This window comes from Amphibalanus amphitrite, unplaced genomic scaffold, assembly GCF_019059575.1.
Source record: "Amphibalanus amphitrite isolate SeventyFive unplaced genomic scaffold, NRLGWU_Aamphi_draft 000414F_arrow, whole genome shotgun sequence".
Classification (NCBI taxonomy): Eukaryota; Metazoa; Arthropoda; class Thecostraca; order Balanomorpha; family Balanidae; genus Amphibalanus; species Amphibalanus amphitrite.
Window position 1 is genome coordinate 470,331 of NW_024881908.1, and position 13,786 is coordinate 484,116.

Sequence of the window (13,786 nt, forward strand, 5' to 3'; positions counted from 1 at the left end):
CCCAGATCCACCAAACTGCGAGTACCGCGACGTGGAAGGCCGCTTCCTGCCCTACGTGGACCGCATGTTCGCCCGAGTCCGCAACAAGCAAGAGTGCATGCGAAACTGCGATGTTGAGCGCGACTTCAAGTGAGTAAACTGAACCGTGTAGCCCACACACAGACACAAGCTTGGTGAAAACCAGAGCAGCCGTCGCAAGAAGTTTTGACTGTTGACACACCTGATGCCTAAACTGCACAGACAATGTGAGAAAATACCCTGTAATCGCCTTTCATGTGCCATGACACTCACTGTTGCGCTGGTAGGCTGTCCCGCAATACACTTTACCACTGCGGGTCAGCCTATCACTTCAGGCAATTAACTCCCGCCATCTATTGGCGGGTTTAACGTAGCCCTTTGGCTAGCGCACATTGTGCATCGTTACGTAGATAATCAGAAACAAAATAAATAAAAAATTAGAAAAAATTATATTCTGAAAGCGCATTACAACTGTCTCTTACTTATATCGGCGTTTCTTATCCCTCGCCGGCACGGGGGGGTTGATGCAACCCCCCTAAGGTTTTTTTTGCGAATAACTCGCGTAAAAAGCGGCCGATCGCAACGAAACTTTCAGTACCCTCGCATTGATCAATTTTACACCCAACCTGAAACTTTCATGACCCTGACCCAAATGACCTTTGACCTGTGACCTCTTTTCCGAGACCATGTTTGGCCGGAATCGCGATTCGGCGTATGTCGGCTCGCATTAGCCGCGCGTTTGCAGGCTTTTCGTGGTTTCAAACGTTCAAACATGTGATTTGATGTTGCTCCCATGCATTAAGGTGGGTGTCAAGGTCACCTGAAGGTCAGGTCAGGTCACTGACCTTTAGTGACCTCGGGTGACCTCGGTTCACTTTTTCGTGTTTTACATGTTTCTAGGCTAGTTTTTGGAGCTGAATACGAATTTAGCAACCATTTGAACATTTACGAAGTAGTTTTGGTGTCTTCGTAACATGTTACGAAGCTGTCAGAGGCGGTTGACACGTATTACAAATATCCGTCACAACCCCTACCGGTTGACCTGACCTGACCTGACCCGACCTGGTCTAAATGCTTAAAGACATCATCTCTGATCAAAACTAACACGATATTCGTGATCAGCACCCCGGAAAACCACATAGCAGCCACACTTTACGACTTTCTAACAGGTCCCGATTTTCCCGAATGCTCAGCTGCCGATGTGATATTGCAAATCCAGCGAACTCTCATATACTTTGCAAATTTTCAGCATCTGACTCCTGCCCCTCCCCGTTCAGGTGCCGCAGCTACAACTTCAACGAGCGCCAGCGCGAGTGCACCATCAGCAGCGACGACTCGACCAGTCTGGGGGAGTCTGCTTTGGTCGCCGACACTGACAGCGTGTTCAGCGAGAGAGGCGTCTGTCGCACCGGTAATTCGCCGGCGACAGGTCACGGTCAGGTCACCGGGTCAGGCGGCATCTATGATCCGGCGGCCGACCCGCGCCCGTTTACCAGTCTCTTCTGGCCGTCAAGGGGTGCGGCGGGAGTTCCAATAGGATCTCCGGCTGTATCCGCTAGTGGACAGATCTGGACGGGGACTAAGTGGGGAACGGCTGGTCGCCCTGAGGTTGACTTAGACCCGACCAACGGTCTTCCGTTGGGTTCACCAGTGGAGGACGAGATAGACTCGTCTGAGGACCTGCTGGGGCCTGGTCTGGTCACCGGTCACGTGCTAGGTTTATTCGCCGCGCTGGGTCGCGGGGACCGGTTCGATCCCACTCCGTGGAGTGACGGAGGGATCCCGCCGGATTTGTCCGAGGGATCCGGTGTGCTGCTGGATTCGGATCAGGACCAGCATGGTCTGGCGGCTCAGGAACATCAGTTTAGGGAAAGAATAGAGGACGGCTTCTTGCAGTGGAGTGACCTCCATCGGAGCCTAGCTAGTGGCTCTGCAGACGCTGACTCTCCTTGGCAGCGGGGTAGGCTCCCTTCTCCCCTTCCTCCCAGTTTTGAGCACAATCAGGGGGCTGTCCCAGCCTCCGGGACCCACGGACAGTCACCGGCGGACTCTGGACTCCAGTCACCGGCGCTGGAGTCCGCCGCTGGGGCTGGAGGCGACAGTTCCCGGCTGGAGGAGCATCCGGAGGCGGAGTACTTCGGCGGAGAGGGAGCCACCATCGGACCAGGCTCAACAGGCACGGACACTGAGTAATTGACATACGGAGCAGAAATGCCAATTTTCTCACTGGACAGTTTTGTCAAAGAACAAATTATCGTTAAAATTCAATGACATTTATATTTTTCATATTAACATTCTTATATTTTGACATTTATATTTCATAAGTCTGACGGCACCATTGCATCGTTTCATTTTTAATTGTTCAATATTGAAGTTGATGTTGATGAATCGTGTTATTTTATGTTGAAAAATCGCTCCAGTGGTCTGCTAAAGACAAATTATGATCGCGAGCTTGAACAGTGTACACACCACTGACATCGACTTCCAAGCGCCTATTAGTTGCAGTTTTTCTTTTCCCCGCTCGTCGGGTGCGGTTGGCTCGGTAGACCAACTGACCAGCCTTTCATTAGCAGTTGTAGAGGAACTGCCTCGATGGAGAAGCTCTCCGAGGCTCTTCAGTCTTCAGAAGCGGTATTTCTGGTAGCCTATAGACGACTCCATGAGACTGATCCTGGCAACCTTCTATCGAGATACTTAGAAGTCTGTCGTCTGTAGTGAACTGGTCTGATAGTGGTAGCTCTCTCGCATGATGTACTCCGCCGACTGATTCCCCTCTGGCTGGGATCTCGTGTGCACCTGGTTGTATTTCGCATGCATGTCTGAGGGGTCGTTGTACCTATTACCGCCCGTTGTCTTAATTAGTGCTGCTCTGTAAATGCTAGCTTGAACTTTTTTATTTATGTTCCTTCTCTCTAGTTAGATGAGCTATCTAAAATCTTTTGTAAAATGCTCTAAGTATTTACCGATTCTAGTGCTCTAGAAGCTGCGAGCATAGAGCTCAGTTAGGATAAATGATAACAATAACACGTCAAATGTATATTTAAACACACAAAGCTTTCGGTATGAAAATACCTTGATCACTGTGTTAACAGAAATGAGGACAGAAATTGTCACCGGCAGCTTGTACAAAAATATAAAATAGCACTCGAAAAATAGATCACAATCACGAGATAAGGTATCTATCGGGGTCCTGCCACTAAGTTTACAGCGCATGTTGCTAAAGTTATAAATCCAGTCCTAGTATTGATGGTATCGCGTGCTGATATGTGAGCCGCTTCTAAGATTTTTCGTGTCGTTTTTCGTGCGCCCTTCTCTAATAATCGAGTTGCTCCCCAGTTCGGTAAATGATGAGATTGTTCGGCCGCAGCAAAAGGCAAAAGCAAAAGGCCGAACGGATAAAGAAGAACCCAAAACAAAAGGAAAAAGAACAAGGAAGGAAAAAGCGAAAATGGATGTCGATTCCAAACTTCAAGAGCGCGGAGGTTATTTCTAAATCACTTGAGAAGACAGGCGTACGAGTAGCAACGAACACGGGAACGAAGATACACGAGATGATTGAACGAAGACCGAAAGAGACGTCCGACACATCCGATTCTCCGAAAAGTGTAGTATACGAAATTCCTTGTGGTGGGTGTAACAAAAGCTACGTGGGAGAAACGGGGAGGGGGGTCGAAACGAGACTTAACCCGCGCCCCACTGGGGTCTGTGTATAACACGCCCTACTGGGGGGGGGGGGGGCTATTCATAGCCCCCCCTCCTAACTCCGAAACTACTGGGCCGATCGTCAAAATTCAAACGGCGTCTGATAGCCCCGGAAAAACTGTCGAGCGAAACCTAATTTCATTGACCTCAAGGTCACCGATGACGTCACAGGTCAGGTCAAAGTAAAAATTATTAGCATTTTGGCTTGTTCACATTTTGGGCTCTGGCCGCCGTCTTACAAGTCAGATCAGGCTCACTTTTGGTTTCCACACTCGTGAACAGATGCTCTAGATACCTTGAGGGTACCAAACTTGTACTTTGATTTTCAGGTCAGGGTCAGGTCAGCACAGGTCACGAAAATATTATATCATGCGTCGGTCACGTGACACATGTTTTATGGTCCATTTAGGCCATAGATTTCGAATTTGATGTCGTCCGTGTCGTTCGAGGTCATTTTGAGTCGAATTTAGCTTAGGTCAGGTCACTTTCAGGTCAAAAAAGGTCAAATTTTGAAGTTGAAATTTTTCAACAAAAAAGGTGTCTATTGGATGCAGTTTGAGCTCAGGAACACGATGGTGCCATTTATATTGGTGTACGATGTCAAATACGTACTGAAAAATTGATTAAAAAAATAAAAATTTTGAATTTTTTGCAATAATGCGTATAACTTGGCCATTTTTGAAGATATTTAGCTAAAACTTGCTAGAGTTAGTCATAATCATGCGTTCTGTCACATATATTCCGGTTTTTTCGAAAAGTCAAAAACTTTTTGAAAAAAATATAAAAATATAAATTTTGAATATTATTATATATAATTTTCGAAATTTTCAAAATTTTGAAAATCCGAGATAGCAGTTTGATAGCGCGGTCAATTCTGAGACCTTTCATGCAAAGAAATTGGATCTAGCTTAAAAACTGAGCTCTTGGGAGCGATTGCCGTGGTTCAATGTTTTGCGTCGAAATCGGACGAACATGACGTCACTCTGACGTCATTTCCGGCCGACCTATGGTAGCTACGAAGTTCAAATTTTGACACAAGGTGTCAAATTGATGCAGCCGAAGGTACTGAAAGTTTGGCGTCGATCCGTCAAGCGGTTTGGAAGTTATTGCAGAAAAACGGGAGGGGGGCTATAAATAGCCCCCCCCCAGTGGGGCGCGGGTTAAAGAACATAAAAGTGACCTTAAGTTTCATCGAACATCGAACGCAATCGTCGTACATGCCGAACAATCTCATCATTTACCGAACTGGGGAGCAACTCGATTATTAGAGAAGGGCGCACGAAAAACGACACGAAAAATCTTAGAAGCGGCTCACGTATCAGCACGCGATACCATCAATACTAGGACTGGATTTATAACTTTAGCAACATGCGCTGTAAACTTAGTGGCAGGACCCCGATAGATACCTTATCTCGTGATTGTGATCTATTTTTCGAGTGCTATTTTATATTTTTGTACAAGCTGCCGGTGACAATTTCTGTCCTCATTTCTGTTAACACAGTGATCAAGGTATTTTCATACCGAAAGCTTTGTGTGTTTAAATATACATTTGACGTGTTATTGTTATCATTTATCCTAACTGTCTTGGATATTCTACATAGAGCTCAGTCTTGAGCCATCTTATGTGGACATCTTTTCTCTGCTGTAGCATAGCTCAACTGAGACGAAACCACTCACCACGTCACACAACCTAACGCTTCTTCCAGCCGCCCATTCTAACGCCTCCCTTTCACCCCTCCCCTCCACTCCAGTGACCGTCGAGTGCACGAAGAACGATATGCAGGTGACCTTCAGCTTCGGCCGGAGCTTCGAGGGCCGGGTGTACGCGACTGGTAACGCCCAGGCCTGCTTCGACATGGGCAACGGCAGGCAGGTGGTGCAGCTGTCCATCCCGCTCGGATCCCGCTGTGGCACCGTGGAGGAGGTGAGAAAACATGCTTCGCTAAATTGGTCCTGTGCCAACCTGTGAGTCATGAATGCTCCTTTGTGGAGGAGCTCTATTTATGTGCCCTGTGTGTTTCGTAGATCCACTGACCACTTATTCCATTTAGTGCGCGCCTTCACAGCTTCTAGCTGACTACATTCTGTCCTTTGTGCAATCTGTGAAATAAAAACTTATCAATTTCCCTGTGCAATGCGCATCGTCTGATACTATACATCATGCAACCTATGTGTAGCTTCTGTTTAACCCATGTATGATGCCTTTGTGACCTCTCCATGACTTCTCTTTGACCTTTGACCTTCGTTTGACCTCTGTGCAGGGCCGCGGCCGGTACGTGAACCACGTGGTGATCCAGCAGCATCCGACCATCATGCAGGAGTCAGACAAGACGGTGCGCGTCGAGTGTACCTTTGACGCCAATGACCAGACGGTTACCCTGGCTCCCACCGGGAACCGCTTCACCGAGGGAGGCGGCGTCGACGTCAAGTAAGAAAGGGGACTTTCGGAGATGATGAGTATTTCTTCCAAGAACTCAGGAAATGCGTCAGGAGTTGTTTACTGAGCTCATTCGACGTGTACATTTCACTGACTAGCGTGTAAAAGTTTACGTGTCTTGTTTCCTGCTTCTTTGCTGTAGCCTGTCACACCTGAACTTGTGCTTTAGACGTTTCATGAATCTCACTGCATGTTTCTTCTTTGTTTCAGCGCGCCCTTTCGGCCGGCGGGTACTTCAGTGGTTACGAACACTGCGCCGACCCCTAGTGTTAGTCTCCGAATCGTCGGCCGCGCTGGACGCGACACGGACGAGGTCAGCCTGGGAGAGGACCTGACCTTCATGATCGTCGCCGACCCGGGCAGCGCGTTCGGCATCCTCGGAAAGAGCGTCGAGGCGCGCACCGACAACGGCGAGCTGCTGCCGCTCATTGATGAACAGGGGTGAGTCGACCGTCCAGGATGGACGCCGCGGGGTGCTTTTTGAAGGATTGGGAGTTAGGTACATATATGCTGCGCCAAGACCCATGCTGATTGCTAAGAATGTAAAGAGCCTGTTTTTGGAAACAAATCAGAGACATATGCTTTCGACCACCGTTCTTGAAAAGCCGATACATAACATAAGACGAGGCTGTTACATATGACACAGTGCGGTCATTGAAACTGAAGCGAAAATGGTGTGAATATTCAATTGTCTTTATATCACCATGTTGCCATTCTCACAATCCATGTTTGTGTTCTTCAGATGTCCACGCGACAGCAGCATCTTCCCAGCGCTTCAGCTAGATCGGCAGACAAAGAATCTGATGGCCAACTTCAAGGCCTTCCGCTTCCCCAGCACGGCGCGCGTCAACTTCTTCGCGACTGTGCAGTTCTGTCAAGACGAGTGCCCTCCGGTAGGTATAGTCGCAACGTCACATCGTTGAGGCAGGCCTGTTTTTAGACCGTCAGAGAAAGCAGGGCCCTGCTGTTGTTGCGTCAGTCACTTGGACTACAATTTCACTCACTTGGCTGGTGGCTTTGATACATTGTGTTCTATAAATCTGTACTGTCAAAGCTTCTACTACTGACTGGTGTCTTTGTTTGCACAGGCGCGCTGCCCTGGAGGCAACTCGTACGGCCGTCGTCGGCGCCGATCGCTGAACGACACTGCCGAGCCGGAGACTGAGGAGGGCGTAGTGATGACTGCCACCGCTGAAGTACCCATGGACCTGAGAATCGGCCTGACCGCTGACCTACCGTTAACGCTCTCCCCCGTCCCGTCAACGAGCACCACCGCTGGCCCATCATCAGCAGCTGACGTGGTCTCTGAAGGTGAGGCCTGTGAGTGCGCAGCAAACATTTTTTTCCTTGGATCGACATTCGGAACTTGTTATGATTATATTATTCCTCGAAAGCGGAAGCCTCCTTTGAATGTAAAAAAAAATCTAGTCACTGAACGGTACACTTACACTATTCTTTGATCTTTCCAGCGAGCTCTTCGACAAGCACAACTTCCCAATCGACTCCAGAACATCCACCAAACTTTGGAGAGGAGCCGGTTTGGGCTAGTTCCGCGGAGACGGGTACTGAACCACCTAACAACCCCGCGGATGGACCATACGAACAACAGCCGGACAATAACCCTGCAGATCGTCCGATGAACTCGCTAGATGGGGTCCTCAATGAAAACCAGAACGAAATCTCAGATAACCTGTGGGAGGAGCTCCCGGAGGAAGATGATGAGGAGGTGCCCGTGGGCCCGAGGGTGGCGGCAGTCCTCTCCAAGACACGCCGCCGGCCCGCTCCGGAGGAGGACCCGCAGGAGAATGAGGTGTCTGATGTCGCACGGAAGGAGCCTGATCCGCTGCTGCCGCAGGCGCTGCCACTAACAGCCTCGGTGAGATGCTTTGTCTATAGTCAGCAAATCGATGCAATATGGCTTCTGGCTAAATTTTGCTCTACTCATATGAGTCTTCGCCTTACCTCACAATGTCAAAATTAATATAGAACATTTTCAACTTCTGATGTGTTTGCATCAAGTCACATATCACTAGAAAACGATATACCTAATCGTTATCTTTGCTACTTTTACTGATCATTATATCTGTATCTGTTATCGACACATCAGGAGGTAACAGTCGATAATAGCAAGCGACCCATCAGCATGACACTCATCTGTCGATGTGTAACGACGTCTGTCTACCCTCACTCCTCAGCTGATGGTGGGCCCGGACATCTCCTCGGAGAAGGTGCGGGTGCTGCTGGAGGACGGACTGGAGGCCGCAGACGAGGCGGTCCGGGAGGCGTCCGAGAGGCACCGCGAGTACGACCCAGTGTTCGGACACAACTGGACCGGCCGCCACGACTACTTCACCGGTGAGTCACGGTGGGGCTGTATGGGTGGCACTACCGACTGCATGAAAAGGATGCATGATAATCAGCATAATCAGGTTGTTTGATTAGGAAGTTGAACCTTTTGGAAAGTCTCTTCAAGAAACACATGACAAGCTTCTCTGATTTTAGGAAAGGATGAATCATGGGAGACCGTCGGTTCCCATAGAAGGCTGTCACTGATTTGTCTGGCACCCAGAAACTGTTTCTATATGGAGCGTTGTTGACTACTTGATTCATTGTTACTATCTCTTCGCCATGTCATCCTCGCGCAACATCTAGCCTCTCCTTTCCCCTCAGGCCGTTCGTGGGCGGACGAGGTGTGCACGCCTCGCTCCACAGTGATCGCCGCCTGCGTGACCCTGGCGCTGGCGCAGCTGGGTCTCCTGCTGGGCGGCATCGTGTTCTACCGGCTCAGGCGGCGCCGCTGGCAGGCCGCCCTCCGACCCAACAGCGTTCAGCCCCCGGCCGAGGACGTCATCTACGCTACGCCGCAGGAACTCGGCATCGGCAAAGGCTACAGCGCCAGCGAGATGGGCCTCGGCAGAGGCTACAGTCGCTTCGGTAGAGCGACGAAGCATGACTTCCCCGTGCCACTCCCGCGAGGTGGTACTTGATTGGAGAAAGCGGAGATGAAAGACAGTGCCTGGGAGAAGAAAGAATGGAAAGAATGCGGCGAGTGAGCTATAGGAACGGAAAGAGACAGCAGACAGAGCAGAAACATTGACTGAACATGCTCTTCGCGCATGCCATTCCATTGACATTGCCTAGTCAGTAAGTTCATGAGTGCTATATTGAAGTGGCATGATGGATAAATCAAATCATCCTGTGAGTGTGTTGGCCGCTGTAGGTGAAACGGCTGCACTGCGCTGTCGCGCTAGGTTAGAGGTTCATACGCATCACTCACCGCGCTGTGTAACTCCACAGAGACATTTGACCGTCGGTGGTGCCCTGTGATGAAACGCTCGCGTGATCCGGTTCCTGCTAGAATCCTAAAGGTGTCTAAGTTAGTGATAAGTGTGCGCAAGGCAGCATAATGTGAAGTAAGAACAAATTTCGCTTTGTAATGGAAATTTGCCCGACTTTGTAATAATCAAAGCTGTACCGTTACCGACAAGGAATCCCTCTCTTCGTCTTCTGTTCTTTATGGGTACGGCACGCGTCCATTGCCGCCGGTCCGGCCGTCATTGTCCACCGTCACGAGGGGTTGCCCATGAAGCAGGCGTCATTTCCCCGGTGGGAGTGGGGACCCGACTCGGGACTCAGCATCCCAGGGGAACAGAGTCGCCGTCCCCGCTCCCACTGGCCAGGCTTGGTACCCCGGGTAGTCTGTACGGATTTATGTTAGAATAGGCACTGCCGCATTGCTTGTTTTGGGAAGTGTCACCCGCTTTTCAGGTTAAGTTTCTCGTCTTTGACATGAGTAGGTTTATCATTGCTTTCGGCAACTTTCCAAGAAATACATATCAATAAGCTACCAATCTGGCAAGACGGCCGGGTTCATATGTACTGGGATTTGTGGCATTGATGGTGTTATTAGCTAAGTGGCTGATATAGCGGAACGGAAATGGTCATTAGCTCGTGTATTTGACTACGATACACTGTGAACGTTTGTTTGCTGATCGCTTTTGCACGCTTTCTGCACTAGTGACGGTGGGAAAGTGACGGCCAGTGTCCGAGATGCCCTGTATGCCTCGCACTTTTCGTAAATAAAAAATGACAAAAGTACAAATTTGCGTTATGAAATGCAGAACTATCCAAAATGGCTACCTTTCGGACAAACGGCATCTCATGAACTACCTCGGTCCGACAAAAGCCGAAAAATGATTTCTGTATCTAATGCAAAATAATGCTAATAATGTTCATACTTATGCTGCTTGCCATTCTGTAAACTGAATGTAAGACAGCAATCGATGCGGTCAGCTCTTACCACAATACAATAGAGTGTCCTTTTTTCAGTCAGTGGCTGTATCCATGCATTATTGTCTGCAAAGCTGGCGAGCATCTCTTCACTTATCCCTGCCATCGCAGCTAATACCGATTTTCCCCAGACTCTTACCTCTTCATCTAGGCCATTTTTCGTCCCTCCAGCAAAGCGGCCTCATCATTTTCGCTGATACCCATCGCTAAAAATGATGGTGGATCGTGGCATGTGCTGTCCTCAAGAATAATCTGTCCGGTGACGTCAATAGAGCTTATGGTTGCACAAGCAGCGCCTTAACCCGGCAGTTGCTGGGGTATTTCGCCACCCACCGTTTGCTGGAGGGGGGGGGGGGGCGTTAAACGCCCCCAGCCGATAACTCGAGAACCAATAGGCGCAGCGAAACGCACGAGGCGGCAAACGAAAGAACGCGACGAGACGCTTCAGATGAGCACTTTAAAGTTGAATTTTGAGGTCACAGGTCGGGTCAAGGTCAGGTCAAACACCTAAAATCGGGCTTTCAGTAGCATGGACTTCAGGACTTCGCAATGGGCGCCTCTCGTCAGAAACTCTGTCAAAACGGTGCACAATCCATCATATAAGGCCTACAAGAGTGTCAGTTCCATGTAGGGGTCAGTCAAGCATAGGTCAGGGTCAAGGCCAGGTCAACCGGGTAGGCACATATCCCCGAAAATCAAAACTGTTATTCGCAGCCTATGACACATGTTTTATGGGTAACTTGGGCCGTAGAACACGATGGTGACATTCATTTTATCATATGTGTACGTGTTTGGCTCAAAAAGCTCAATTTAAGAAATTCATGTATCATGGTCGTGAAGTAGTCACGAGAAATTGTCAAGATTCAGTTCAAGATTTTTGAAAATGCGGAACAATAATCAATAATCGAAGATAGCCATTTGATTGTTCATGGTATTGGCATTCTAATGACGTTTACGGCATGTTTGTATGTCTATTCTGTGATTTTATATGATTTTTTGAACATATGCCGTTTTTGGTCGAAAACTCAGAAATCATGACGTCACTAAAACCTCGATATCTCAAAAATTTTCCAACCGATTTTTTTAAACTTTGTCACAATAAACTTCAATCAATTCCCTACAGGTACCCAAAATTTGGCGCGCCTGCGGCGCGCCTTTTTTATGCTATGGCCCGGCGAAAAAAAGTGGGGGCGTTTAACGCCCCCCCCCCCCAGCAACTCGCGGGTTAAGGCACACATGAGTCATTCAAGTGTAACGGAATCGAAGCAAGGTAAAGGATACTGTGAGTTAGAATGAGAGCGCCATTTTCGTGTTGCTTAGCTCCCATCCACGCTATATTGAGTATTGACCGTCATCGCTAGAGCGTAACTACGCAAAGTGTAAAGATGCAAGTGATATACCACGCCTCAATCATTCAGCTCTCACGCTCATGTGCACTGTGCAGCTATACACGGGTATTTTTATTGAGAGTGATCGAAATGATGAAAATGTTGCAATTAGCTTCAGCATTTATTTGGCTGCCTCTCTAGAAACTGGTGAATTTATTCACATACAAATTTCACAGATTCGCTGTTCAAGATGCATACAAACGATAAGAAAGAGAGAGAAGAAATGGAGAGAAGAGGGAAAGAGAGAGAGAGAGAGAGAGAGAGAGAGAGAGAGAGAGAGAGAGAGAGAGAGAGAGAGAGAGAGAGAGAGAGAGAGAGAGAGAGAGAGAGAGAGAGAGAGAGAGAGAGAGAGAGAGAATCCATATCCTCGATCGTTTCCTGGGTCAGAGAGAAACATCCCGATCGTTTCCCGGTTGATGCGAGTGCACTTTCGCTGTTGATCTCGTACGACAGCGGCGCTACGACCGGCATCCGACCATCAAAAGCCTGTTGAACTCGATGTAACAGCGATCTGCAGCGGACGGAAATCGAAGGGATGTGCTCTCCACTAGACGGACGGGCCGTAATTTGGGAGAGGGATCGGCCACGGCCTGCAAGTCACCGGCTGAGAAGACGAGTCAGATACAAATGAGCAGCTGCAATAGAGACAAACGGGGAGACAAGTTGGAGACAACACATGGGACTACGAGCTGAGGACAAACGAATGCATGAGTGCGATATATCTAGGGAGAAAGTCGAAGACAGCCAGAGAGACAAGACGGAGACAGCTTGGGGGACGAGTTGAGGATAAACGGGGAGACGAGTCGGCTATCGCTCTTGGGTATCGACCGCGACTTTTCTACCGTAGTGACGGAACAGTGCAGTGCAGCGGCGATATCAAAGTCCTGGAATTCGGGAAAGATCCAAAGTCAAACCATTCTCCATCACCAACGGCTTTGTTCCTGACAGAGCCAGTGTCACTATTTCTGTGACCGTCACAGTCACTGTCCCCGTCCCGTTACCATCATATTTACCATTCGTCGCCACAGTCACACCTAGCACCCCTGTCCCCCACTGAACACCATCACACCCTCTGTGTCAGCGGCTGGGTCTTCCGAGCGGCTCAGCCCCCGCGGCCGAACCACTCAGAGGACAGGCCATTTACGGAATTGGCTCCGGTCGCCGGATTCCTCGGCTGCCATTGACGGAAATCAGGCGCATTCAGGGCTTTCAGCGGCCGCAGCCGATGATGATGAATGGCCGCATAAAAAGTCTGAACGTCAGGAAACTGAACGAGCCTATCAGCACCTGCAGGCGGAACCGTCTATTCCAAAAATAACCGCATCGGTTTTGAAAAAGGAACTCCGTCTGAGTTGGTTTTAGTGAGGCAACTCGATTCACAATCACTTCAGTTTGTTTAGTTCGGAGCCTCAAAGCCGGCAGTTTGTCTAGTCGACGTTAATGACTTTCTGAACAGACGTGCGGTTCATCATCCGAATTAATTGCTTGTTGTGAACTAGATAACTTTGAAATCAAGTCCATGCAAATGAGATTGATCCTCTAGCACTCTGCCAGATGAACTCATCTCGATGCATTATGAGTAGCTACCTTATGTAATACTGTAATGGAATAACACACATCACAATTCCACCCACAGAGAAGTAGCTGACACAATTTCTGTCAGAAATGACAAGCCGCTGCCGTCTGACGGAGTTTCCCCATTGTAATTCAGTCGGCGGAGGCGAGAGAGAGCACCTGCCATCTCCACTGCCTCTCCTCCCAGGGAGGCGGGGGGGGGGGGGGCACCGGTCACTGGGGCGCTGTTCGAGGCGGCGGCGGTCGGCACTTCCAGCCATTGTGGACCGACCGGCGTGGTTCCGCCGGCACCAGACGAGCGCCGGCTGCCCCCTTTGTCTTCCCGGTGCCGCTAATGCATGTGGTAGCAGCTGGTGAGTCGACCAACTTCTCCGAT

At 49.2% G+C, this 13,786-nt stretch overlaps 1 protein-coding gene across 2 annotated transcripts in view; it reads left to right on the plus strand.

Annotated features, from left to right (window-relative positions):
- The window catches only part of LOC122390897, a 41,292-nt gene extending 31,033 nt beyond the window's left edge, over window positions 1-10,259 (plus strand). Inside the window, exons 23-32 of one of the 2 annotated variants that reach the window (XM_043384336.1) lie at window positions 6-129; window positions 1,296-2,194; window positions 5,472-5,644; window positions 5,982-6,148; window positions 6,368-6,598; window positions 6,900-7,050; window positions 7,246-7,468; window positions 7,627-8,033; window positions 8,353-8,512; window positions 8,828-10,259. In XM_043384336.1, the coding sequence (XP_043240271.1) occupies window positions 6-129; window positions 1,296-2,194; window positions 5,472-5,644; window positions 5,982-6,148; window positions 6,368-6,598; window positions 6,900-7,050; window positions 7,246-7,468; window positions 7,627-8,033; window positions 8,353-8,512; window positions 8,828-9,144 (2,852 nt within the window). In that variant the 3' untranslated portion in view covers window positions 9,145-10,259. The remainder of the gene's footprint in view (window positions 1-5; window positions 130-1,295; window positions 2,195-5,471; window positions 5,645-5,981; window positions 6,149-6,367; window positions 6,599-6,899; window positions 7,051-7,245; window positions 7,469-7,626; window positions 8,034-8,352; window positions 8,513-8,827) is intronic. The other variant, XM_043384337.1, reaches the window with a different exon arrangement.
- The last annotated feature ends 3,527 nt before the right edge of the window (window positions 10,260-13,786 follow it).